This window comes from Danio rerio, chromosome 2, assembly GCF_049306965.1.
Source record: "Danio rerio strain Tuebingen ecotype United States chromosome 2, GRCz12tu, whole genome shotgun sequence".
Lineage (NCBI taxonomy): Eukaryota > Metazoa > Chordata > Actinopteri > Cypriniformes > Danionidae > Danio > Danio rerio.
In genome coordinates, this window is record NC_133177.1 from 36,325,480 (window position 1) to 36,351,477 (window position 25,998).

Genomic DNA, 25,998 nt, shown 5'->3' on the forward strand with positions numbered 1-25,998 from the left:
TTAATTTCCAGCAAACGAATAAAGGAACAATAATAACGAAGTGTGCTCAAAAACCTGAGTTATATCCTAAAACACATGCTGTTCCCCATATGGTCTGAAACCTGACAGGTGGGCAAATCTAAGCTTGTTTTAAATAAAACAAACATATATATGGATATAATAAATAATACTGCTAATAATGATAACCGTATACAAAAGCAAATTGTTATGAATGTACTGAAAAAGCCTCCCGAGATGAAGAAGGCATAAAGGCAGTGTTTTTTAAATTTATGTAGGCTAAAAAATAATATGTTTTGTAATATTTTAATCCTTTATATTTATATCCTATATATATATATATATATATATATATATATATATATATGTGTGTTTAATATTTTAATTATTTTTCATTTGTAAAGATATTTGCATATTGCTTTACATCTTGTGTTTATTAAGCGGTGTGTAAGCGAGGCGCACAACTAATGCGCTCTGCGCTGGACTTTAGACCGGCTTTGTTTTGGTCTATTGAAAAACCTTTTATAGTTTCTTAAAATAGCAACGTGCCAACAATGCGCATCAGGAAGCCTTCCTTTTTAGGGTAGAATGCCTATGGGTGCACATATGATCGCAAATGCATTTGCTATTTAAACAGCATGCTGCAAAACGTCAAAACGACTCTTGCGCTAAGCTGAAACAAGCAAACAACAATTGCTTTGCGCCTTGCGCCACATTGCGCCGGGTGTATGATTGGGTCCTAAGTCTTTTGAGGGATTTATTTGATGTTGTGCACATACCAATAATATTAGTGCATAATAATAATAATCTTTTAAAAATGTCATTAGTGTGAAAGGAACAAAAGTTGTTGCCATCCCATTGCCACATAATGTTCATTTTAAAAATTCTAGAAAATTCAACATATGTGCAGTTTTACAATGATGTAGACTGAGGAGACATATTTACAATGAGCGTGTGTTGTTGTGATGAAATATGAATCATGCAGTTTAAACATATGACTTTTTGGTGTTGTTGATCTCTTTATGAATGTTTGCTAATAGAAAAAAAAACTTTTAATGAATGGACATAAAAATATTGATTTGTGTTTACAAAAATTAACAAATTACTTTCAGGTTTCAGGGTAAATATTGTCAAAACTTTTCGCTTTTTTTCTCAAACTCAACCATGGTTGGATAGCCTGTTGTTGCTTTTCTAATTGGCTGATTGTTAAATCCACGTGAGGTGAATCCAAGTCACATGTACCGCAAGTTCATCCTCAGTGATGGTCCCATATGTTTGTCAAAATGTGTATGTTGTGTGCTTTTTCCGGCCTGATTTGTGCCCAAGCCATTCCTCTGAGCCCCGTTCTCCCCGGAGGAGGTCTGAGCTACACGCTATTTATAAAGAATTAGCAGCTGGGGCCCTTCCAGCCAAATTATGGCGGCTGGGGGGGAAGTGGGGGTAGATAATCATGGAAGATTCAAGTTAATCCAAGCGTTAGAAATTGCTCTTCGGTGTCCCGAAAGCCGTTTGGACCAGGTGGACGTCACAAATTCTCTCTTTGCCTTATACGCGCACAAACTCAGACACACACCAAAGGATTGGGGCAGGAAGTTGTTTTCAAAAGAAGGTCCATAAATTTGTCTCTATGTTGCCCCATACAATAGTCATGCCAGACTTTTCAACGACTTCCCTATATAGTGTCTTTAACAATGTTGGCTAAGAGTAAGATTCACTGCATTACTTCCTGTTGTACGAAAAAGGTTTTCTATAGTACAAAAAAGATCTGATACCCGTTTTAGCATCATTGTGATCACCACTGAAGCGTAATCCATTGTGAGAGCATATTAAGTTGATTTATAATGATAGACGTGAATATGAATTCAGCGTGATGTAATGGGAACTGGTGAAGAAAATAGTTACGTTATTAGTGGTATAATTGTCTGAAGCTATTGTACATACATGTGAATGTTTTTAATTCATTAGTGAAATTTATTCAAGACCTGCATCAGATATGTGCTTTTTTCCATTTCTAACAACGTGTTGGGTTAATTTTAGGTCTCAAAAATCAGGTTGAGGTTATCATCTTTTTTCCCTATTTGCGTTAGTTCTACTTTTTAGGATGTTTCTCAATATTGTAATGCACAAGATGCAAGTCACTGCATTCAGATGATTTTCCTAAACAAACGCTTGTACATTTGATTGCTTTTTCCATTTTTATTTATTTATTTGTTTATTTATTTAATTATATATTTATTTATTTTGTTATGAAAAATAAACTTTATTTTGTTAACAGGTGCATCTTTTATGCCAAATTGTGACTACAACCGGAGAAAATTCTATTAGTTATAAAATAAAATAATTACTCATGCTTTATGTGCAATTATGTTAACAATGTCCTAACGTAATGTCGTAAGCATATTTCTGCACTTGTTTTTAATTTATTTGATAGCATTTAATTCAAGAGCACCTGATGTTGAGCAAGACTGTTGCTAAAGACTATTGACAAAATCTTGTTGTTAAAGTAATTGCATATTTGTTTTTATAAAAAAAATGTCATGAAATACCTATGAGTGAAAAATAATGACTATTGCATATTTTACCATGATTTACAAAAGACAGGCACCTGTATATATCCATTATATACCCACTTATATAGAACAAATATCCAAAAACTCCTTTATTATCAAAAGAATGATGATTATTTTACTCTTTTTTGGTATTTTACTTTACAAAAGTTATTTGAAGCAGTAAAGTAAATATTTTACTTATATGCTTTCTATATACAATCACCGGCCACTTTATTAGGTACAATAATAAACTGGTTTACTAGGACCGCTTTGGACCCCCTTTTGCCTTCAGAACTGGTTTAAATCTTTGTGGCGTAGATTCAACAAAGTAGCAGAAATATTCCTCTGAGAATTTGGTCTATATTGACTTGATAGCATCACGCAGTTGAATGATGATTTGTCGGCTGCACAGCCATTTTGCAAAGCCAGGTTCCTGTTTTTAGCTGACAGGAGTGGCACCCGGTGTGGTCTTCTGCTGTACTATGTCTACATGCCTAAATGCATTGAGTTCCTGCCATGTGATTGGCTGATTAGAAATTTGCGTTAGCAAACAGTTAGACAGGTGTACCTAATAAAGTGGCCGGTGAGTGTATGCGTATGTACACATTTCACACTTATACTTTTAATTTGATGCAGACAAAAATATGGGACATCTGGCTTTACTTGCATATGTAGGAGAAAGTTTACACAATTTTTTTTGCCCTCTCATGACTGAATAAATAATGTTCGTGCCACGTGAACTATCTTTGAAGTCATTCTAAACTTTTAATGAGACCATGAAAATGTCTGAAATATTATGTTTCATAGTATATCTAAACAGTCCTTCGGTTACCACAGTGGTATTTCAGCCATTCAGTCTTTCAGCCTGTGTGCTGTCATGTGCAGGGGGTAAAAATCATGCGAGCTGATTGTCTAAAACCGTGGACCTCTGTTTTGTGTGTGTTTGCTTAGAGTTGTTTTTGTGTGTTGGACATACCACTCTAGATTGTAAATGGGGGGAAAGAGAGCTCCGGAAGGAGACGGCTCATCAAAGCCTCCACTAAGTTTGAAAAAGTGACGTTTTTAGTCAGCAGTAGTATTTTAGCCCTCACTGAGGCCCTCTTGTTCAGCTTGTCAATAGAACGAACGTGCCCTGAATGGGAAACACCTGCTTAAAAACTCTTGCTGGAAACCACACTCACTGAAACTCCCTGGTGAATCTGGAAACCTCTTGTGTTACTTTCCTGTTTTCAGGTTACACTGTTGAGGCTTCTGAATTAACCCTTGTTGTGAGGTCCACATGACCCTTGGGTCTCTGAATTGAATTGAAAAAGTCTATTCCATTTAATGAAAGTGAATAAAAAAGATAAAATCACGCAGTAGTTCTGTGAAAACATTATTTGCAATTATTGACTAAAATGTTGGTCAAGCAAAACGCATTGAATAGCTTTAAATGAAGCAGCACACATGATACTGAGTATTCTAGTGGTGTTTTTGTTATTTTTGAGCTTGATAGCTTTCACTTTCATTATATAAAAGTGACCCAGGATATTCCAGAGGAACTACCCTTTAAATTTTCAATTTAGCAAAATGTGGTGTGTTGGTAACCTAATGTTTAAGAAGTAGTTTTGCTGACTCACAGGCTGTAGGTTGTAAGTGAAGGTTCTAAGTAGAGGTGACCTGGTAATTACAGTTGCTAAGCTTAAAATCCCATTCTGTCTTGATTATAGCTCACTCCAAGGCACTGGATGTGCCAAAATTATTATAGCTGCTGTACTAGGAATGTGCAAATTGTCATGTTCATTTCAAACCTTTTTAATTTTTTTTAAAAATGTTTTTATTACCATAAATGTTTATTATTTTTTAAATCATTCAATTTGATATTGAAAATTTATTTTAGGAGTAATAACTAACTTAGTCTAATTATTTGTTATTTAAAATCGTAATACTTTGCCGTGATCTTTCAAACCACTAGGTTTAACCCATTTGTCAGAAAATTGGTAATCATTTATAACAGGGGTGTCCAAACTCAGTCCTGGAGGGCCGGAGTCCTGCTGAGTTTAGCTGTAACTTGCTTCAACACACCTGTCCGGAAGTTTCTAGTATATCTAGTAAGAGCTTGATTAGCTGCTTCAGGTGTGTTTGATTACAGTTGGAGCTAAACTCTTCAGGACACCGGCCCTCCAGGATCGACTGGGGAAACCCCTGATTTATTATAAAATACAATTTTAGTATTTTACTTTGGCTTAGTCTCTATTTCAGAAGGCGCCACAGTGGAATGAACCGTCATGTATTCCAGAATATATTTTACGCAGCAGATACCCTTCCAGCTGCAATGCAGTATTGGGAGACACCCATACATACTCATTCACACTTATACATTACAGACAATTTAGGTAATCCAACTCATCCATAGCACATGTCTTTAGACCGTGGGGGAAACCGGAGCACCCAAAGAAAACCCACGCAAACACAGGGAAAACATGCAAACTCCACACAGAAATGCCAACTGACCCAGCCGGGACATGAACCAGCAACCTTCTTGCTGTGAGGCAACAGTGCTGACTGCTGAGCCACTGTGCTGCCTTTAGTATGATTAAATGTACTTTTTTGATGTTTTAAACAAGTATAGGTCAGAATTACATACATACATACACTTTTGCATCAATGTATTGGATGCACAAAATGATAATTGAACGTTATTTCACCTGAGTTTTGACAATTTAGCTAAATCTATTTTAACTGTTAAATTATACACTTGCATTTTATTTTTTTTACTTGCGTTTTTAATGACTGTTTTGGTGTTCGAATCCAATCAGAAGCCGCTTTTCCACTATCGGCCAAATGTTTTTGCTTGCTTAACCATACCATTACAGATTCCATGCTGATATGGTCTAGTCTGCACTGAAATGGTTTCATTTTTCACTATGGTGCTGATTACAGAACTTTTTGAATCTAATACAACTGATTCAGTCAGTAACATCCTGGTTACGTACGTAACCCATGTTCTCCGGATAGGGAACGAAGACGTGTGTTTGTATAAACAGACTTTGGGAGTGCTTTAGATGACCAATCACTTCTGAAGATATGAAAACGGGCCAATGAAATGCCAATTGAATTGGCGGAGCTTAGCTCCACAGCTGAAACTGATGAGCCAATAGAGCTATATCAGTTGGCTGTTGGAGTCATATCATCAGAATTTTGCCTGCTGAAGAGCCGATCGCTCAGCTCTCAGTTGGAGACTCAGGTGCTGTGGCAGTGGAGACACACTTCTTCGTTCCCTATTCGGGGAACGTGGGTTACGTACGTAACCAGGACGTTCCCCTTCATAAAGGAACTTCTACGTGTGTCTGTAAAAACAGACTTCGGGAAACTGAATGGAAAGCGCCACAGCAACCAAGCCCGTCACGCTCCTGATGTGTAGTTTGCCAAGTCAAGCGTGAGCGCACTGACATCACCAAGAGCCCAAACTTCCAATGTCTCCTAGGCCCAACATATTACCATTACATGGGTATAAAATGTTTAATGTTAATCATGGGTCGTAAGTGTGCTTTTACCTAGCTTATATAGACTAAGGATTTTTAGAAATACGACCACCTGCTACCCAGAAGGGGAGACCTGATGGTAAAGAGGCATATGGACTAGCCCTAATGAGGGGGAGTGCTACAAATGATAAGCTGGTTATCGGTTTGGGGAAGACACGGGACCGCCTAATAAGGGGGAACACACCGTGGTAATAATGCATATGGCATCACCAAGTGGGGATGCACATAGCTGGCACCGATCCTCAATATGCGTGTAGACCAAATGGGCGTACCAACCGCACACTGAGTCATGCACTCAACTCGTCTGCTGAGTCGATGCGGGGGGCCTCGGAGGAATTCTTTCTAGTAGAGCTGAAAAAGCGCACGCATCTCCGGTTTAGGGAGTCTGCCGCAGCAAGGGTTTGTGACACGGAACTTAAATTCCCCCGATTGGGGTTACCCAATAACCGGGAGGAAACTGGCTCCACTCTAAGATTATAGAACCTCGCGAATGTGTTGGGTGTCACCCAACCCGCAGCTTTGCAGATATCTGTGAGAGAGGCGCCGCGTGCTAACGCCCAGGAGGAAGCGACACCTCTTGTAGAGTGCGCTCTCACGTTAGGAGGGCGCAGCTCAACCTGGCATTGATAAGCAAGGGCAATGGCATCAACTAACCAGTGGGCCAACCTCTGTTTTGATACAGCGTTACTCTTCTGCCGACCACAGTAACAAAAAAAGAGCTGTTTACACAATCTTATATTTGGCATTCGTTCCACGTAAAGGCACAAAGCGCGAACAGAATAAAGCAGTGAGTGGGTTGAGCCTGCCTCCTTCGAAGGCAGCGCTTGCAGGTTCACCACCTGATCTCTAAATGGGTGGTAGGAACCTTGGGCACATAGCCAGGCCGGGGTCTCAGGACAACGTGAGAATAACCGGGCCCTATTTCAAGGCACGATTTGCTGATCGAAAATGCCTCCAGATACTCAACTCTCTTGAATGACGCCAATGCAATCAGCAAAGCTGTCTTTAATGACAGTATTTTAAGAGATACCGAATCGAGTGGCTTGAATTGATCTCTCTGCAGACCCGCTAGGACTATAGAAAGATCCCAAGAGGGCATGAGAGGGGGGCGGAACGGATTTAACCGCCGCGCGCCTCTGAGGAATCGGATGATTAGATCATGCTTCCTGAATGTGTTGCCATCCACCGCGTCATGATAAGCGGAGATCGCAGCCACGTAAACCTTCAGTGTGAAGGGTGACCGCCTTATCCTGAAGAAAGGATAACGCAATGCTAATCTGGCAAGTTTGGGGGTCTTCTCGACGAGAAGCACACCACTCAGAGAATAGACTCCACTTCAGGGCTTAGCCATGCCTCGTAGAGGGTGCTTTAGCCTACATGATGGGGTTAATTACCGCGGGCGGTAAGTCACCTAAGTCTTCCGCGTGTCGTCTATGGACCATACGTTGAGGTTTCAGAGATCTGGGCGTGGCTGCCAGATAATGTCCCATCCCTGAGAGAGGAGGTCCTCCCTTAGGGGAATGCGCCAAGGAGGGGGCGCAGCGAAGAGAGTGAGCTCCAAAACCCAAGTCCGGTTGGGCCAGAGGGGTGCAACAAACAAGACCTGCTCCTTGTCCTCCCTGACTTTGCACAAAGTTTGGTGCCTCAGAGAGGCGCGCAACCGTAGCGACTGAATCCAGCTCCAGCCCAAGATAAAAGATCCTCTGCTCAGGGCAAAGTTTGCTCTTCTTTCGGTTGACCTGAAACCCCAACTGGTCGAGGTGCTGAAGCACTTTGTCTCTGTGTATAATCAACTGATTGTGAGAGGAGGCTAGAATGAGCAAGTCATCGAGATCGTGAGCCACAGTGGCGCTAGAGCACCCTCCGCCAGCTTGGTGAGGACCCGCAGAGACAGAGAGCCCCCGAAGGGGAGGACTTTGTATTGCCATGCTGTTCCCTCAAACGCAAACCGGAGAAAAGGGTGGTGGCGTAGAAGAATGGAGACAAGAAAATATGCGTCCTTTAGGTCTATGGCTGCAAACCAATCCTGTGGACAGATGCTCTGAAGCAAGCGTTTCTGCGTGAGCAATCTGAAAGACATTTTGTGTTAATGACAGTTAATGACCTTAACCCCCTGGTTTTTTTTTTTTTTTTTGGGCATGATGAAATACGGGCTGAAAGCAATCTCCTCTCGCAAGACAGGGGCGCTCTCGGGGATAACCCTCATAAAAAGAACACCCGTGAACTTGGGAGGGCGAATAGCGAACTGTATCACATAGCCAGTTCCGACCTTCCGTATGAGCCACCGCAACGTGCTGGTCAGCGCTAACCAAGCTGACAGAGTGCGCTTATGGCACCATCGGAGCGATCGTTGACGTGCCAGTGGAGGGGCAGCTCGGGATGGGAGGGCTCATCCTGGGAAGCGGTGTGTCCTGAGGAAGAGCTGAAAATAAGACAATCTCTCTTACCTTCCTCCCTGGATCCCATGATGAGGCCGGAGTGAGAGAAAGGAGTCCGTTTTGCTGCACTCTGAGGGCCTGATGCGAAGAGTCCCGGCGCTGCGAGCTGGAAGGCGGAGCATCCCAGACTGGCAGTGGTCGAGTTTACGCATTCAGAGAGAAAGGAAACTGCTCTTTTATTGAAAGTTTGGTTGCTGCCAGCCCGGAAACCGGCAGCGATGGATTTAAAGTCATTGTTATAGACTGATCTGATGATCCTCCGCCCGCCACCGATGAAAGAGCAAGTCCCCTCTTCTCTGGATGGCCCGTCTCAGGGACGCTTTGCGAACCATTTACCGGACTTAGTGGCGCCCTGGGGTGGGGGCGTCGCAGCCCCGTGGGAGGCTTAGCGTTTTCGCTTGGCCGGTGGAGCGGGCAGCGGTAGTTGAGTGGATCTTGAAGCCGCGGGTGGACGCCCTCGGCGAGGAGCGCCCGCAGTGGAAGGGGCAGTTTTCCGAGCCCACTGGTAGATGACTTCCCCCATCACCTTGATCCAAGTGGTGCTCGCTGCAGAGCCATTTGGGCGAGCTGAGCTCCAGCGAGGGGGAGCTTGAGCTTGAGCTCCACCTTTTTTGCACTTCTTCTACGAGTGATGTCACTGGGGGTAGGGTTAGGGGTGGGGTTGGTGTACGCATTAAAACAGCTTACAGGAGGCAGAACGAGAGCTCATGCTCCCCCTCGCTGGAGCTCAGCTCTGCTCAAATCTGCTCTGCAGCGAGCTGCCTCTCCCTTGATCACCTCCAAGCCTGCGTGAGCTCTTTGTGTACCTCTGGGAAGAAGGAGACGGGGTCTGGAAGGCTTTGTCTTCTTCTTCACTCCCACCTAACATCCATCTAAGCAGTTCGGCCACGGTTCTGGGGGACAAGCCATCTCCAGTCCCACGGCCGAAGCAGCACGGGATAACACAGCTAACATGTCCGACTCTAGGTCCGAATTCTCGCTGACAACCCCAAAGGATGGCAGGGGGTTTGGATCTTCATCGGAGCATGTCAACCCGCCCTCCGATGCTTCGATGGACATCATGTCCCCAGGGTCATCTGATGAAAGTGCGGCCAGCCCGGAGGATGGACCAGCGCTCACACTCGAAGCAGGAACAGAGCGCCCTGATGAGTAGCGAGGAGTCCGCGGGCTCGAACTCAACGGATTAGCCCCCACTGTAACCCTCATGCAAGCCTGAGTGCTAACCGCTTGGCGGGGAGCAGCAGGGGTTACTTGCCCTAACAAAAGAGCATCAATATGCTGGCAAGAACTGTCCGCGAGCACCACATCAACATGTTGGACCCCCAAGCATGTGACGCAATACTCGTGCCTGTCATCCGGAGCGAGAAAACCGCCGCAGCCAGAAACGCACGGTCGAAACGACATCTTTAAAAAGACACGCTTGTACGACCGTTTGCTCTCTTATGGAATTCTGCTCTTTCAAAAACTGCCCTTTCAGATCATTAGCAAAACACCAAGGGGACGGGAAACCCAGCTCGACCGCCGTTAATACATCTTCTCCCACACTGGTAAAGGTAAGGCTTTCTTCAATGTTGGAAGTCAGCTCAGCAGAAGGGTTCTTCAGTCTCAGATCGGGTCTGAAGCAACAATTCTGATGAGCTGACTCCAACAGCCAACTGATATAGCCCTAATTGGCTTATCAGTTTCAGCTGTGGAGCTAAGCTCCGCCAATTCAGTTTGCATTTCATTGCCCCGTTCTCATATCTTCAGAAGTGATTGGTCGTCTAAAGCACTCCCAAAGTCTGTTTATACAGACATACGCAGAACTTCCCTTATGAAGGGGAACTACAGTTACATGGACATCAGTAATCAAATTATTAAAACAGGATTAAAGCGTCTTCTTTTACAATTGTATTGGCATGCAGCTGCGGTGGTAAAGAAGGTAAAATCGATGTAATTCATCATAAACATGCACTGTTTTAAAAACGTTTTAAACTTTTAAAACTCGTTCTTGATCACATTTGATGATGACTGATGATCACAGAGAGCTGAACAAATATTTTAATCCCAGTTGCTTTGCGTACACCCTGTCCTGTTGATATAATATATGTGTTACTACAGAAACACGTTAATACGCAGCTGTCAATCAATTTGGTGGGCGGGGAAACTGCACTTTTATGTCACATTGCGGTCTGCCTCAAAAAGGGAGGGATTTGGATCTTATTGTAGCTTATTGTGTTTTTATCACTTAAATATGACTGTGAACACACTATACCTACACACAGTTTTAAAATCTAAATTAGAGCTGCATGATAATTGTAATTATCAAACTAAAATAAACTGGTAACAGTTATTTTTCTGAACTAATTCTAGATCTGAAAAACTGTCAAGGTGCAAATATTAAGACTTTAAAAAACCACAAATCATCACCTTGGAATTATAAAGTTCTATCTGCGTTCTGAATAATTTTAAGATATTGAGTTTCAAAGTTCTTGCATTCCATAGCAAACAGTATCTGTGTATTTTTTTTTTAATAGAAAGCCTTAAAATGTTAACAACTTTTAAAAAACGTCCCATAATGTAAATACGTTGTCATTTAATAAGAATGTCAATAACTCATTATTTACAAAAAAATTGTCAGATAGAACCTTATAATTCTAAGATGACAAAATGACTGAATTTTTATTGTCTCTTCATTAGTATTTATTTTCTGCTTTAGATTTAGCTAACAGCACCTACTGAATAGGTGGGAATGAAGATAATAAAGGCCCCATTTGATTGGTCAGAATTTCATAAACACAAATGCGTTACACACAAAGTGAACTTTAAAATTTTTAGCACTTGATATGGATAAGTGATATGGATATTGCATACTATTATCGCAATAACTGCCATTTTTTATATATTCTGCAGCCCTAATAGTAATGCTATTGTGATTAGCTTGGTGGGGACTGAAGTGTTAATTATGAAATCTAATTGCTTTAATCAGTGCTATGTATCTAATTAGGAGATCTTATTTTCCCACTCCCGAGGGCGCACGCTTGTTTAGTATCCATCTAATGAGTTTTGTTTGATGTGTTGATTCTATCTGAATACAACAGCCCTTCTCTTGTTCTCATCACTCGCTATTATGCTATTGATATGGGGCAGCGCAATAGCGGAGTGTACATATCCTCATTAGAAGCGAGAGTTTTTGTGATGGGAGGCGAGGCTCTGTGCTGCTGCTTGACTAATAGGGGTTGGCTGAGGCCCCTGAGGAGTCTCTAATGACCGCCTGTGTCAGATTCCCTTACAGCCGGGCTCGTGGCTCAGACACAAGGAGCTGCCCGGAGCTATGTGCGTGTATATGTGTGTGTTTGTGTTTGTCTGAAAGGCTAGATGTCACAAATACATAAACAAAAGTTTCAACCTTGAATTAGAATACAGAAAATGAGCATCAGACTTTGTTTGAGAGGATACTGTCAGATTAGCTGTTGATTTCTGACCTAATTTGACATCAGGTCAGTATCATGAATGTGTTTTGGAAACTAGACTTGTTGCTGTTTTATGTAGAGAAGACAGACTAAAAAAAACAGTCTAAAGCATGTATGTTAAGCGCTAGGTCATAGCTCTGACGTTTTTGCACTATGATTATGTTGTGTAAGAGGTTTGTGTAGTTAAGTGTAAAGAGATGCTCATCTTTATGCGATGCTATCTGTGCCCAAAGGTCAAACAGGGCAGATGTAGTTAAAGCTCAGCTTTCCTTTTTGTTAATTCTTTTCTTTTTTTTAATATAGTTTGACATAAAATGGTATTTTGAGGTGGCTGGACGATGTTTGTAATTTTGCAGTATTTTTACATTTCTTTTTTTCTTCTTCTTCTTCTTTTTTTTAAATTCTGGGTCATTTACATTGCGTTTAATCTTTTGGCAGATGCTTTTATCCAAAGTTACTTTCAGTTTTTCTAAGTCACTTTAGTACATTTCTCAGAGCATTCAAATTCTCAAAACTACGTGTTTAATCTACACACATCGTGTCACTCGTGCACATCAAAAAAGCTGTTTCTCATTTCTCTGAACAAGTTGCAAATGCTTACGTACATCCATGTAAATGAATGTGCAATTCTCAGCTGTTTCCTACATTATCAAATGTCATGTTGGTCAAAATATTATTTTGGTCTCTGTTGAACAGTCTGACCCTGCATTACATTTAATCATTTGATTATGGCATAAGTCTTCACATGCAAAATGGCTGAACAAGTTGTCATAATATTTTGTCATAATGCATTTTCTATACGTTTACATCAGACTAAGCCTAACCCTACAATTGGTAAATTTCTCCCAGTTGAATCTTGACTTTTTCTAACGAGGGTGCATCTCAGAGAAGATTCTTATGTTCACATTTCTACTTTTATTTTGTTTTTTCTTTGTTTTATGCAGTTCTGTATTTTCATTTCTGTATCACAATGACATGATCTGTAAACAAATTACAGTACAAAGCCTTAAAATAAGCCATAGTTTACATCAGAACACCCCTACAGAATACGTTGTTATATTGACAAAATGACTAAGTAATTTAACTGTCTTACCCATACACAATGACACAAGGACTTTTAATTCTGATGGTACTACTACTGACACGTTCATTGACAAAGAAATTCAGTTTTGAGAGATGAACTAAGGATTTTGAGCAAGAGGCTGGCTTTTGCAGGTAATCAATGGTGTTCACCTATTTGTATGTGTTGTTTTGAGAAGTGTACTTACTGTTTTAGAAAATTTCAATTCTGATCTTAGAAATGTACCAAAGCACCTGAGAAAAATGTAAAAATGACGACAGCAGAAGTAAATCAGGTTAGAAGTCCCTTATAGCCAGTACACAAGGTTATGGTAATAAAATACAGACAGAAAGACAGACAGATAGATAGATAGATAGATAGATAGATAGATAGATAGATAGATAGATAGATAGATAGATAGATAGATAGATAGATAGATAGATAGATAGATAGATAGATAGATAGATAGATAGATAGATAGATAGATAGATAGATAGATTTGCAATTATGGATCATGTTAATGACTTGATTATTTTTCTTAATATTAATTAAACGAATAGCAGAGTAAAGTACAAGAATATCTGGTGAAATCTCTTGCATACTTTATTTTCAGATGTTTCTGATGCAGTTAGATTTGAATGTTTTTATTGTGACCAAAAGACTTTAAATGTTAATTTTAGCCTGCTGTATATGGATTGTGTATACGAAACTGAAAAGACAGCTTGATGGATAGACAAGTTGGAAAGTAAATGCTTTTATTTTGTACTATGCAGTAATCATATGTCTCGGAGTCTGTTCATCAAATGCATCGCCATCATTGTACACCTCTTTCAAATGCTCATTAGGCAGAATGCCAGAAGTCTGTCAACTTTTAACACCAATAACAGGATGCTCAGTTGAGGTTAAAGCCAAGAACTGGCACAGAGAGCTTTCTTTGTCTTTGGGACACTGTTTCCCCCTGTGTGAATTTTAATGCAGCTTGTCACATTGTTAATGTCCCTGCTATTGATTTTTGCCTGTTTATTGCTGAGGAAGTCTTGTAACCTACAGCGAGCCGATGAATTACAAGGCCACGGCCTGACCGACAGACGATAGGGAAGGGTATATCCCTCCTGTGTCCTCTTGCAGGACCTTACAGGAGAATTGGCAATGTCAAGGGATGAGGATTTGAGAGTCAAGTGTCGCTGAATGGAAGCGTTGGTGGTCTGGGTGCAGCTGCCTCAAGAACAAGTGGAAGAAATGCAGAGACAGCGAGAGTAGCGCGCCCCATGGAAGTGGACCTCTCCTTACTTTTGTCTTTTATCGTGCGGACCGGCCGCTGAAAAGCTTGGCAGCGCCTGTGACTCCAGGCAGCTAAGCTAGCAGCTCCTAGCACTCAGTATGCAGCCAAAGTGCTGGAATGACAACGACTCCATTCATTGTGGAGGTAGAGGCAAAGGCTGTGGATCTCCTCTGTCTGTTTTGTAGAATGGGGGATACAGAAGAGGAGGGGGGCAGTTTCCCTAACTCACAGTACAGCAGAGGAGGTAAGGATGAGGGGGAGAGAGAGAGAAACAGAAAGGGAGGGCAAGAGAGAGAGAGAGAGAGCGAGTGAAAGAGAGAGAGAAAGTGGCAGCGGTGGAGGGGGACCTTCCATGCCGAATGATTGAAAGAGGCGGAGAGGAAGCAGAACTCCATCAGATGAAATGAGGTGAAAATAATTCAGGCATTAATCAAGACTGGCCGAAAGGAGGCTGTTCTTTTTTCCCCCTCTCTCTGCGGAAGCGAACGGAGAGGTGTGAATGAAGAACTCGAGAGTTGAGACGAGAGAACTACCGGGCACTATCGAATCATGTCGGAGTCCAACACCACCGCTGCGGTTATGGCTGATCAGGTCAGTTGTTCTTGTTTGTGTGTGTTTTGTTTTGCTCATATCAGTGCAACAGGCAGCGTGTTGCTTTTCCATACATGGGAGGGAAATTTGAAAATGTTGCTTCTCTTGGCCGAGCACGTTACCCAACGCATCAAAGCGGCAATTGTACGAAGCTGCCCGGACGACGGTGCAGGGTCCTGAAAGAACTGAATTAATCAAGACCAAGCATTGTCTGCTTTGCCTTATTTTTCGGCCATCATTCAGGGGGCCTGTGACGACTCAATAGCCCACAGACCACGTGAGAAAGGGGCTGCAGCTCTTTAAAAACCAGACCACGTGTGGGCCAACTGAAAAGTTTTTATAACAAATTGCAGTGGGAAGTTCTGGCGACGCTGGTGGAAGGGTATGTGATAAAGTTTCCAAGGAAGTGGGCAGGAGAGCAGTGTTTGAGGGACAGAAGGAAGGAGGAAAGTGTCCAGGCTGAAAGGAGGGCTGGCCCATATTTCTCCTCCTTTTTCTGTCTTCCTTCACCTCTTTTTTTTAAGTCACTAAGGCACTTGTCACATAAACAATCACAGGGGAAGATTTGTTGGAAATAAAACATATAGATATCCGATAAGGCATTTTGTGCCTCAGAGATTTATGTCGCAGCGCCAATTTTGGTTGCATCCTTTCCTTTGCCTCTGTTTCCATTCGGCCGTTCGGTGGGAGCGTGCAAATTAGGATAAAGTAACAGTCTAGTGACTACATAAAACTGACACTACAAAATAATGTTACTTGCAGTAGGTTATAAAGCGTTTTATTTTCTTTAATTAGCAGACTTTGTGTTTGGTGGGTGTTGAGTTTGGAGTAATGCGAAATTCATTTATCATTGTCACCTTGTTCAATCTTGATATGAATGTTGGCATACTTATGGGCTTAATTAAATCTGTTTCTATCATGTATCTCAAGTTCTGGGAGATGCGCCGTCTCAGTTTGCACTGTCAGGAAGTTATATACGTGAACACTTTTTAATTAGCAAATTCTTTTTTATTGTTTAATTAGTCTCGGGAAGCATTTATTGGGCTATTATGACCTGGCCAGTTGCAATGCATTATTTTGGTCTTGCCTTTAGTCTTAACGTGACTTTGTTTGCAATTTTTAACTACTGGTGACCATAACCCAAACAATTTTTTTAAAATCTTTTTGCCCTCATATTCATTTCCCTACCAGGAGGATACATATTTTGGGGTGGTTGTGTTTTTGATCAACAGTCTTATGTGAGTTATGTTGTGAAGTCTTATCTTATATGGGTTATACATGTGCTATGAAACCGGAGCACTGTTTACCTGACATTATCAAGTTGACCACAACTCTTCATTCACTTATTTTGTACTTGCACTGCAAAAAGTGCTTTTCTTACTTAGATTTTTTTTATCTTGTTTCTAATCCAAATATCTAAAAATTCCTAAATCAATAAGCATTATCTAGACAAGCAAAACATATTGCCTTGTTTTAAGAAATGAAATGTCAAAATTAAGTGAGTTTTTGCTTTAAAAAGGAAAACAATCTGCCAATGAGGTTAACAAAATAATCTTCTTGAAAGGAAAAACAAGTGTGACCATGTGTGCTTGTTTTATTTTTACTTTGAAATAATTTTTATAAATTCAACCTTTATGTAATTTAAAAATACAGCTTTGATAAACACAAAATCATTATGCTTGTGATGTCATAAAGCATGTTATCCTATCATTGGCAATCGATTATGTAACAACTGTGCTGACCCTAGCTTCACTTTTTTTTTATATGTGTGCTTTGCTTCACGCACAGCCATGTACTTGCATCGGTTAAACCATTTTGAACTGTGAATAAGTGCAGATAGATGAGATCAACACTTGCGCAGCGTCACTGCAAGGACTCATTTTCTTTGCGCATTCAGCTTGTATATGTCCTGTTTATGTGGGCCGTCTTCATAGACAGAAACTGAGATGAATGTGTCAATTATTGCCCTATACTTCCCTCTAAAATGAAAACACACACTTCAAAAATGACAGCAGCCAAAAAACAGAAGTTCAGAAAGCATCCGATCATAGGGTTATAGTTGTAACAGAGTTGTAACTAACAAGTTGTGCAATTCACCAGCACACTGCTGTCTCAATGTTTGATTTGACACTATTTGGGACTATATGAGATTATATTTTAGTTAATCGATTATTTCTGTACCTTTTTGGATTTTTAAGTGACAGATAAAAATGGTAGAAACTTTTTAAGAGATATTTCTTCTTTGTGGTCTGTAGTACCTTTTTAAAAAATCACTTCATGTTACTTGGAAGGAAGTCTTGCAAGTTTAAGTATGCTTCCATAGTGCATTTAATCATTTGGTCTCACAGGAAATGTGATTCCTCATATATTTGACCCTTGTAAAGACACTGTTTGTTTTATTGACGCACTGCAATTGGGATTTGATGAGGTGTGCTGATTTATTGTGCCAGAAGCCTGAGAGACATCACAGACTCAGGTGTCCAGCTGTAGAGCGCACTGATTTCATACACACACATACACACGCATACACACAGAAAGGAGCAGGTGCATCTGCCAGAGCCTCCAGCCTCCAAACCCCTCATGTGTACTAAGTCACATATGAATACATTTAGGCTTTAAAATGTGCGTAAATTAGTACCGTAGTGCATTCACATTAGCGATGATGTGTCCATCCACTTATTTGTATGAAAATTCAGAATTTTGTTCAAAAAATGCTGGGTGGAAATTCTAAGATGTGTTCTGGAAAAAAAGTTTTGATCTAATAAAAAGACACTTGCATAAACTATTATTGAAATATTCAGAAAATAGAAAATACAAAGCACTTTCTGCACATTATTAAAAGATAAATAAATAGAGACATAAAATATAAATAAATAAATAAAGTCTCTATAAACAGTAGAGACTTTATCTCTATATATTTTCTTTTCTATTTTTATGCACATTTTAGATATGTGAATAAAGAATAGATGGAAATGCCAAGATGCGCATCAATTTTGAAAATGCGCATAAAAAAACGTATGTGCATAACTGAGTAGGATAACCTTTTTATTCAATAAGAAAAAATGTGCATAATCTATAATGGAAACACTTTTACGGAACAAATTCCTTTATGCACATTAAAATAGTCATGTGATTTTGTTATAAGAGGTCATTTTATGATCAAAATGTGTGTGAATGGACAAACCACCAGGCTGAACACATAGTAAAACATCAGAAATGTTGTTTTGGTCATTCTTAAACACCTTAACCATTTCAGTATTAGTGTTATTATATTATAAATCATCTCCAGAACTGTCAAAAGTGTCTGCACTCTATATCTCACGCCATCAAACGCCACCACGCTTTCAATGCATGTCGGCAATGTCTTCTGAGGTGAAAGTACCTTATTAAATAAGGAAAAGATTCACGTAGATTCTCCTACCGCAGTAAATTCTGTTTTTTCTCTTGACATTTGGTGCCAGATAATCAGGAAGTGATGATTTTGTTCTCCTTGACTTATTGGATGAAAACGTTGCTTCATTCACACGTCTTTCATGCAATTCCAGTTTTGCACATATTCATCTGCATCTTTGGATGGAAACATAGCTAATGTTATTGGAGAACTGGAGCTGGACTTACCAATGGATCAATTTCATCATGAAACATTTCAAATGTGGTTTTAATCATTCTGAAATGGCCGTGCCATCAAGATTATTCAGTATAATTATGTCCTAGAACTGTCCCACACGATTGTATTACCAAAGTTCAGACGGCAGAACACAAGATAACATGACTGTGTTAATTGCATTTTGTCCAGTGCAACTTTCATTTATCTTAGCGATGTTTCAGTTTAATTCATTAATAATATTCAGCATTTTTGAGTTTGCACATTTTATGTACATATTTTTTTATTTAAAGTGCAAAATTCATCACTAATGTTTGTTATTAGTCTTGTTCAAAATCAAATAATCTTTTATAATATGCAGAATTCTCCACTTGCAGCAATATCATTTCCGCCGATTAATACTGCAGATTCACTTCTGTCTTATTGGAAAGCTCAGGCTCTAAGGATCTCTTACATTGTCTGTGTGATGATGTGGCTAATTCTGCAGAATATTATAGTAATGTCTAATGATATCTGTTTGAGTGTGCCTGATAATAATTGAGATAATATGAGTTTCATTGCACTCACTACTGGGTCAGAACTTCACAGTGAACTATGATGATGAAGTTTGTTTTGATTGCAACACTTGACCATTTATGCTGCTCGGTTGCTGTAGATATTGAGTTCATAGAGACTCAAAGGAAAACAAATAATCACACTTTAATGCATGGAGAGTGAGTTAAGAGTTAAGTTGTGAGTGTTGTTTTAACAGTGTACAGTAGCTGTAAAACTACTGCACGTGCACGTGTAGGTGTGTCATTCACAGGTGTGACAGCTTGTGTGAGCACGCATGCAGTAAAGTTTATGTAATACACCTAATGTTGAAATTTTTTTTTTTTTGTACTGATTTACTGACACATGTGTTTGGTTGGATTTGTGACTTTGCTGAATTGCTGGTACAGTTCCTATAAATCCTATTTTGGTGTTTAAATTTAATTTAATTTACAAAAGTAACTGTGGAAAGCATTTTAAGTGCCTACTTTAATGGTTTAAATAACCTTTGTGAAAATGCCAAACTATGGACTGCATGGTATTCCACTGTATTTTAGCATAACAGATTTAGGTAACACTTTAGTTTAACGAAACAATTCTCACTATTAATTTTTGGCATATTACCATAAGATAGTGTCTATTTAGCACTTATAAAGTACTTAATCTGACCTTATTTGACATCCGTAGTCCTATACCCAACCCTACCCCTGACCTAAACCCATCTAATACTTTAATAACTATAAATAGGCAGCAAATTAGGAGTTTATTGAAGCAAAAGTCATAGTTATATTTGGTTTATAGCAAGAATTGTACCTCAAAATAAACTGTGACCCAGATTAATTTATGTAAAAAGCAAACAACATATTCTGACTTGTATTCATTTATTGTTCAATTGCAAACTAAATCATAAGGATTATGCTAAATTACTTTTTATATAAAGGCTTAGGCATTTTTTTTGCTGAAAATTAAGTAAAATAGGTAGTTGTTTTGAAAAATGATGGAAAGATATGAAGATTTAAATTTACAATAATTGGTATTTGTGGGTTAGACTGCGATTCTTAAATAGAGCCTTTTTTAGTCATTTTTATACTCATAAAGTAAACATAGCAGTGTTTAAAGTGCATAAAAATTACTTAATATATTAATACCCAATTTTTACTATAGAATTAAGAAACAATAAAGCTCATGAGTTCTGGAGGTCATGTTTGATAATTTTAGGTTGATCAGAAAAGCATCTTATGTTTTATACAGTTCTCATGCGTAGTGTCCCAACATTTCTTTTTTACTCAGAGAATTAAATAATAGTAATTATTATTTAAAATAAATATTATTGTTAATTGCTTTTTTGTCATTTAAAAGCTTAAGAGAGAGAGAGAACGCAAGAGAGATAGAGAGGGTAAAAGAGCAGCTCAGAAGCATATGTGTGCTTGGAGGCAGCCGTCTCTCCTGTCTCACACTCACTGTGCTCCTGGGCTTCCAGCTGCTCTCTCTCTCTCTCTCTCTCTCTCTCTCTCTCTCTCTCTCTCTCTCTCTCTCTCTCTTTCTCTCTCTCTCTCTCTCTCTCTCTCTCGCTCTCTCTTTCCTCTGTGTATGTCCATCTTGATTTGTTTATTTCTACCTTCCATGTGCTGATTTTATATCAAATATTTTAGAAGTGATTCTCTTGACACATTTTTTGCTTTTGAACTCTTTTTCTACAACAAAATAACATGTTTCTCATTTTTCTATGTGTTATTTTAGCCATGTGACCTTCAGTCAGAGCTTCATGGCTAGGTGAATGTTGTCTGTCTGAACAGCTGTCATAGCTGCCAGCGTTAGTGACCCCTCACTCATTTCTGTCTCTTTTAAAACTTTTAAAACTCTCGCTGTATCATTTGCGTTGAGCTTGCTGACTGCCTTTACTGCTCACAGATGTTGGTTTCTGTCAGCTTTCACTTTTGTTCTTCTTCTTCATATTGTAACACTAGAAGTTTCTAGTGTTTACCCATATTGCTCAACTCATAAGAAAGCAGAAAAGCAAAATAACGCAAATCACATTGATGGAAACTACGATTTTTTACAATAAGGTAAAATTTCAATTTGTGTTTGGTCAGTAATTGGTTAGATGATGGCCTTTTGGGGCTGTTTGGACTCATTCAACAACATAATCGTTGTTTATACTTTACAAAAAAATTTGATCAAGTGTATTCTTCACTATTGAAAGCAGTTGAAAACGGACAAGCTCAAAACATTTTGCAAAGTGTTTGGATTTGTATTTGTTAAGGCTGGGCATTGCAACAAATTTGGCACATTATTAACATATTGTTTTAATTTTTTTGGTTTTGATTTGGTTTACTGTGGATTACAAATCAGTATTTCATTTAAATGTTAGTTTTGCTGAAATTTACTGCTTGAAACTGAAATCATCTTACTCTGCTATATTTTACAGTATATATTATGTTATACAGAGTTAGAAGTACATAAAATGACCCCAAGGTTGCACTTTTTCTTGTTCACAGGTAATTACATGTTTTAATTTATTTATTAATTTATTTTTCCCAGTGTAATGACATATTTAGCACATATACAGTTGTCAACATTTGAAGTGGATCATCACAATTCCTTAAAGTTGTTCTAAAATTATTAAATAACACCCATTTCTGTTTTAGGCCGGTTGTTACAAGCTTATTTGTTCCACTTCAAATGTTTACTACTGCAGTTTATGTAACATTACAAATTATCTCAATGGTTGAAGCAGTTATGTTCAAACAATAACTTGTAATATTTTATTTAAAGTCAGCATCAAATCAAAATTGTAATCTTCTTATGTTTGTATGCATGCGGTAGTGGTTGTTATAAACAATATATCTTTGCACTATATTTATTTTATTCAAATATACTTGCCCTCATAATCTTTAATCAAATACCAAAACCTTCCATCTCCTCTCAAAACAACTTTTTCTTCACTTTTGGTCACATGTTATACCTTTAGGGCCTGTCTGATATCCGTCCTGCCTTCGCAGGAGGCAGTGATTCAATATTATACGATTCCATCTGTTAATTTTAGCTACTAATTCTTGTCGTCATCGGGCATCTGAAAACATACTGTACTAGATCGTGGTGACGGTGATTCTGGTGGACAGCAAAGGCTGTCAAGTGATCGGTGTGACCCACGGCGCAAGCCTTGCGTGTGGTCGTGCATTTACACTGCAATAACACTTCGGAAACACTAGCTGGCAGTAGGTTTTTATGTTTCTTTGTGTCGAGTTTCTCGCAGGTGTTTTTTATACCTTAATGTACAAGTAACTCATACTCGCTCATTTAGGGGTGGGAACCGACGGACGTGCAACAACTTTATCATAAGGTAAACATAAAACAAAAGTTTCCATCTGAAGCTTCCTAATGGGACCCCACACTTGTAAACACTCGTTCCATCTGGCTGTCCCACGGCTCTCAGCACCGCCCACACTCCTCACCACTTCCAAGCCAGCCAATCACAATGGTTGCTCTATGCATCATTGCGATGTGTAGTTACATTTTTGGAGAGGTGTGCATCAGCATCGGCATCAGCCATGGCGAGGCCCATGCAACCCCGCAGAGCCATACGTGTGCTCTTGACACAGAACTATAAATCAACCTTAATAATGCTTAATAAAAATGCCTTAATAAAAATGCCTTAATAAAAAACTGACTGCCAAATGATATTTAAATCTGACTTTATTTTGTTAGCAACTCCCATCTTTAAACGATTCAATCGGTAGCCAAAGGATGAAATCATGCACCAACCTGAAGTGTTTTTTCTCATTTATAAAATTGTTTCAATTTGTGTCATGATAGAGGAAGAAAGGACAATTTTAACTTTCTTTTAATGCTGACTTACAATTATGTCAATAACTGAGAGAATTTGAAACAGTTGTTGTGTCATTTACACACTATACTCTAATGACTTTGTAAGACTAATATTTTCAACCCAGGCTCATTGTGGACACATAACCCCGCGGACATTTCTGGAGACCACAAAATAAGTTCCGGGAGGTACGTATTTGTGCAGTTTTTGTTTTTGCAAATCCGTGAGAGGCCGCTGTGCTGCGCTTTTTCGCATCTTGAACGCCTCTCAGGTGTGCGTGCCATTCGTGCCTGCGCTGTTCTCGTGCGTAAAGGCGCCGGAGGCCGCTGTCGAGCGACCGTCTGTCCGACTGACTAAATGACTGAATGAACAACTCTGCCACCCTCCTCCTCCTCCTTCCCTGAACCCAAGCAACGATTTACAAAAGCCGTCCAGAAAAAAAAATATTAACAAGCAAAAGCCCTCGTCTGATTTTGACGAGTTTTCGGATTTTCGATGCATTCTCTCCCATTAAGTACTCGTTCGCTTTTATTTTTTGGATTCTGTTTTTCATCTTACCTGATTTCTGGAACCGCTCTTCCCCGGACTCGAACCTGGTCATCGCCGTGGGTGGCTCCTGCTCCTCCGGGCCACAACTCTGCCGCCATAACTTTATGATCTAAGTGGACAAACTGGTTATGCCGGGAAAGCCCTCCACACGAAGGTGAGCCGTCACAGCCGGCGAGTGCAAAGAAGAGGAGCGGCGTCACACCGCCCCGTAGCTTTCGCTCGAAAAACGAAATGCGGCCATACGTACCTCCGGCCACATAAATCGCAGCCTCCAGAAACATCCGCGGGGCGACGTTTTCAGAATGAGCTTGGGTTGAATGTTTTGGAAGAGTCATAGCTTTGGAAAGAATTATTTAAAGGGAGGATGGGATGCTTGTTCATTTCTTTTCATGAAATTGCCTTCCATAGCTTTAATGTATTTTTCATGTCTAGACAGAATTTCTCAATCACTTTCTTTTCAGAATTAAAGGCTCTTGAAACACAATACCGTAATTCATTTTAACCTTGTAATTTTAGCATCTGTGTACTCCAGAACAAAGAATTGCTCTTATTTTTTTGTGGCCTATTACCAAAAGTCATTCTGTGTAAACACACTTGTCTTTTGAACAAGCGTATTTTGGCTGACCCCCACTGCCACCTCTGCAGCTGTCACAGCGGCGAGCCTACTTATTTGCTGACCAAAGGGCACAGATTCTCTCCGCAAATACAACTTTTTGCACAATATGTCATTTCAAGCACTGCCAGCTTGACAGGCTAAATGTTTTACTGGAGGATTTGTGCTTATGGCTGATTCTCAGTGAATGGGGACAGTTTAGTGTCTCACAAACAGTTGAGGAGATTTGCCCGAGGAAGAGTGCTGGTCTCCCAGTAGAACAATCTCTCAGTCAAGGCTTCAGCAAACTCTCGTGCACATGCCATGACAAACCGAGCCCTCAGGATGCAGAAGAGATGAAAAAGCCATTGCTTCGATTCAGAGCTGTCACGCCAGTCAGGCCAGAAGAACAGCCTCAGATCTATTTCCACATGCTTATTTACTACCCCAAATGTCACATGTCATTTATTTGTGATCTTGGTGTCTTCTTGATGTCTTGGTTTGATTCAAGGATTTTTGCACATGTTTCGAGCACTGGTTAATATTGCATGCTTTGAAACAAAAAATAAATAAGTTGTCTGTGTTTATAAGACAGAATTTCACAATAAAACCTTATCGTTTAGGTCACATTAGAAGGAATCTTTCAGGTGATGGTTTCCATAAACAGCATGATCAATCGTAAGAGAAGAACAGACCTGTCAGAAACGTTATAAAAGCATGAATCACAACATCACATGTCTGTATGGTATTTTGACAATGCCCACAAATATTACATAAGTGATGAATAACCAGAACTTCATTTGAATGGAATGATTGATACTTTCATGTTTTAAACTAGATTATATCCAGTATAGGGATTTAATTAATCATTTTGTGAATTGTAAGGGCTTTAACAAAAACAGGGTCTTAAAAAGTCTTACAACTCAAAATCAAAATTTTAGGCCTTAAAGTCTTAAATTGACTGAAATATTTTGTTGTAGGTCTTAAATCTTTTTTTAAACAGGTCTTAATTTTTCATTGTTCATGTTTTGCTTCCTAATCTGGCCAAAACCCATACAATCACAGACAATCCATCTCAATAAAACTTTAAACTTTTTTTTATTTATTTAATTTATCATAATGGTTTAATTATTTTCCTAACAATAACATTTGTTTAAAAGTAGGGATGTCCCGATCAGGTTTTTTTTTTCATCGAGTCCGAGTCTGAGTCAGTTGATTTTGAGTATCTGCCGATATCTAAACCTGATCTTCTATAATACATAAAAAAAGAAGAGCGAAGAAACAGATCCAGGATGTTCTTTGTTTTTTATTTAATTCACTTTATTTTAACATTCAACAACTCCGTAAACAAACAGAGCACTTTTGTAAGGTAGCTTGAACAATCAAGTAATAAATAACATAAATTCTTCACTTTTAGACTTTAGTGCAACAGTAAATATATAAAAAAATCTAATGTAAAAACAAACAACACCTCAACTTAAAATACCTGGCAGGCTATCCCAAGTTTACATATCTTACAGTTTGCTATGGCAATGTTGTCATCATCAACTTATTAATATCTCCAGACCGCAGACATACTTGAGCTTTCTTCTTTGTTTTAAAACATTTGTTCATTTTTTGAATAAATTTTTAAGAAAGTTTATATTGGAAAAAAGTGTATAGAGCTGTAGAGCTATATATATATATATAATAAAAATAAAAATATTTTCTGTCTGGGCCATTAAAAAAATTCCTTTGCGTTTAGCTATTTAAGAGTCTTATGAGTCTTTTTATTCATAAGCGTCTTAAAAATGTCTTAAAGTCTTTAATTTAATGTGGTGAAACCTGCAGAAACCCTGAAAAATTATTCAGCCAAAAATACAGCAAATTTAAAGGTCAGTTACTATATTGCAAAATGCAGTAAACAGTAATTTAACAATAATATAGCAATAATTCCTACTGTACATAACAGATCGCAAAAAAATGGTACTAAATTATGTCGTTTTTTTCACTTTCATAAACTC

General features: G+C 39.2%; 1 protein-coding gene across 8 annotated transcripts in view; it reads left to right on the plus strand.

Annotated features, from left to right (window-relative positions):
- The window catches only part of slc6a9 (solute carrier family 6 member 9), an 87,266-nt gene that overhangs the window by 17,591 nt on the left and 43,677 nt on the right, over positions 1–25,998 (plus strand). For 4 of the 8 annotated variants that reach the window (XR_012387002.1, XR_012387007.1, XM_073916390.1 and 1 more), the window contains exon 1: positions 14,655–14,893. The exons of the other annotated variants lie outside the window; for them this stretch is intronic. Coding sequence is in view for 2 of the 4 variants with exons in the window: in XM_073916390.1 (XP_073772491.1) it covers positions 14,852–14,893 (42 nt within the window). In the remaining 2 variants the exon portion in view is untranslated. Of the gene's footprint in view, positions 1–14,654; positions 14,894–25,998 lie in introns of those variants that run through there. 8 annotated transcript variants of the gene reach the window in all.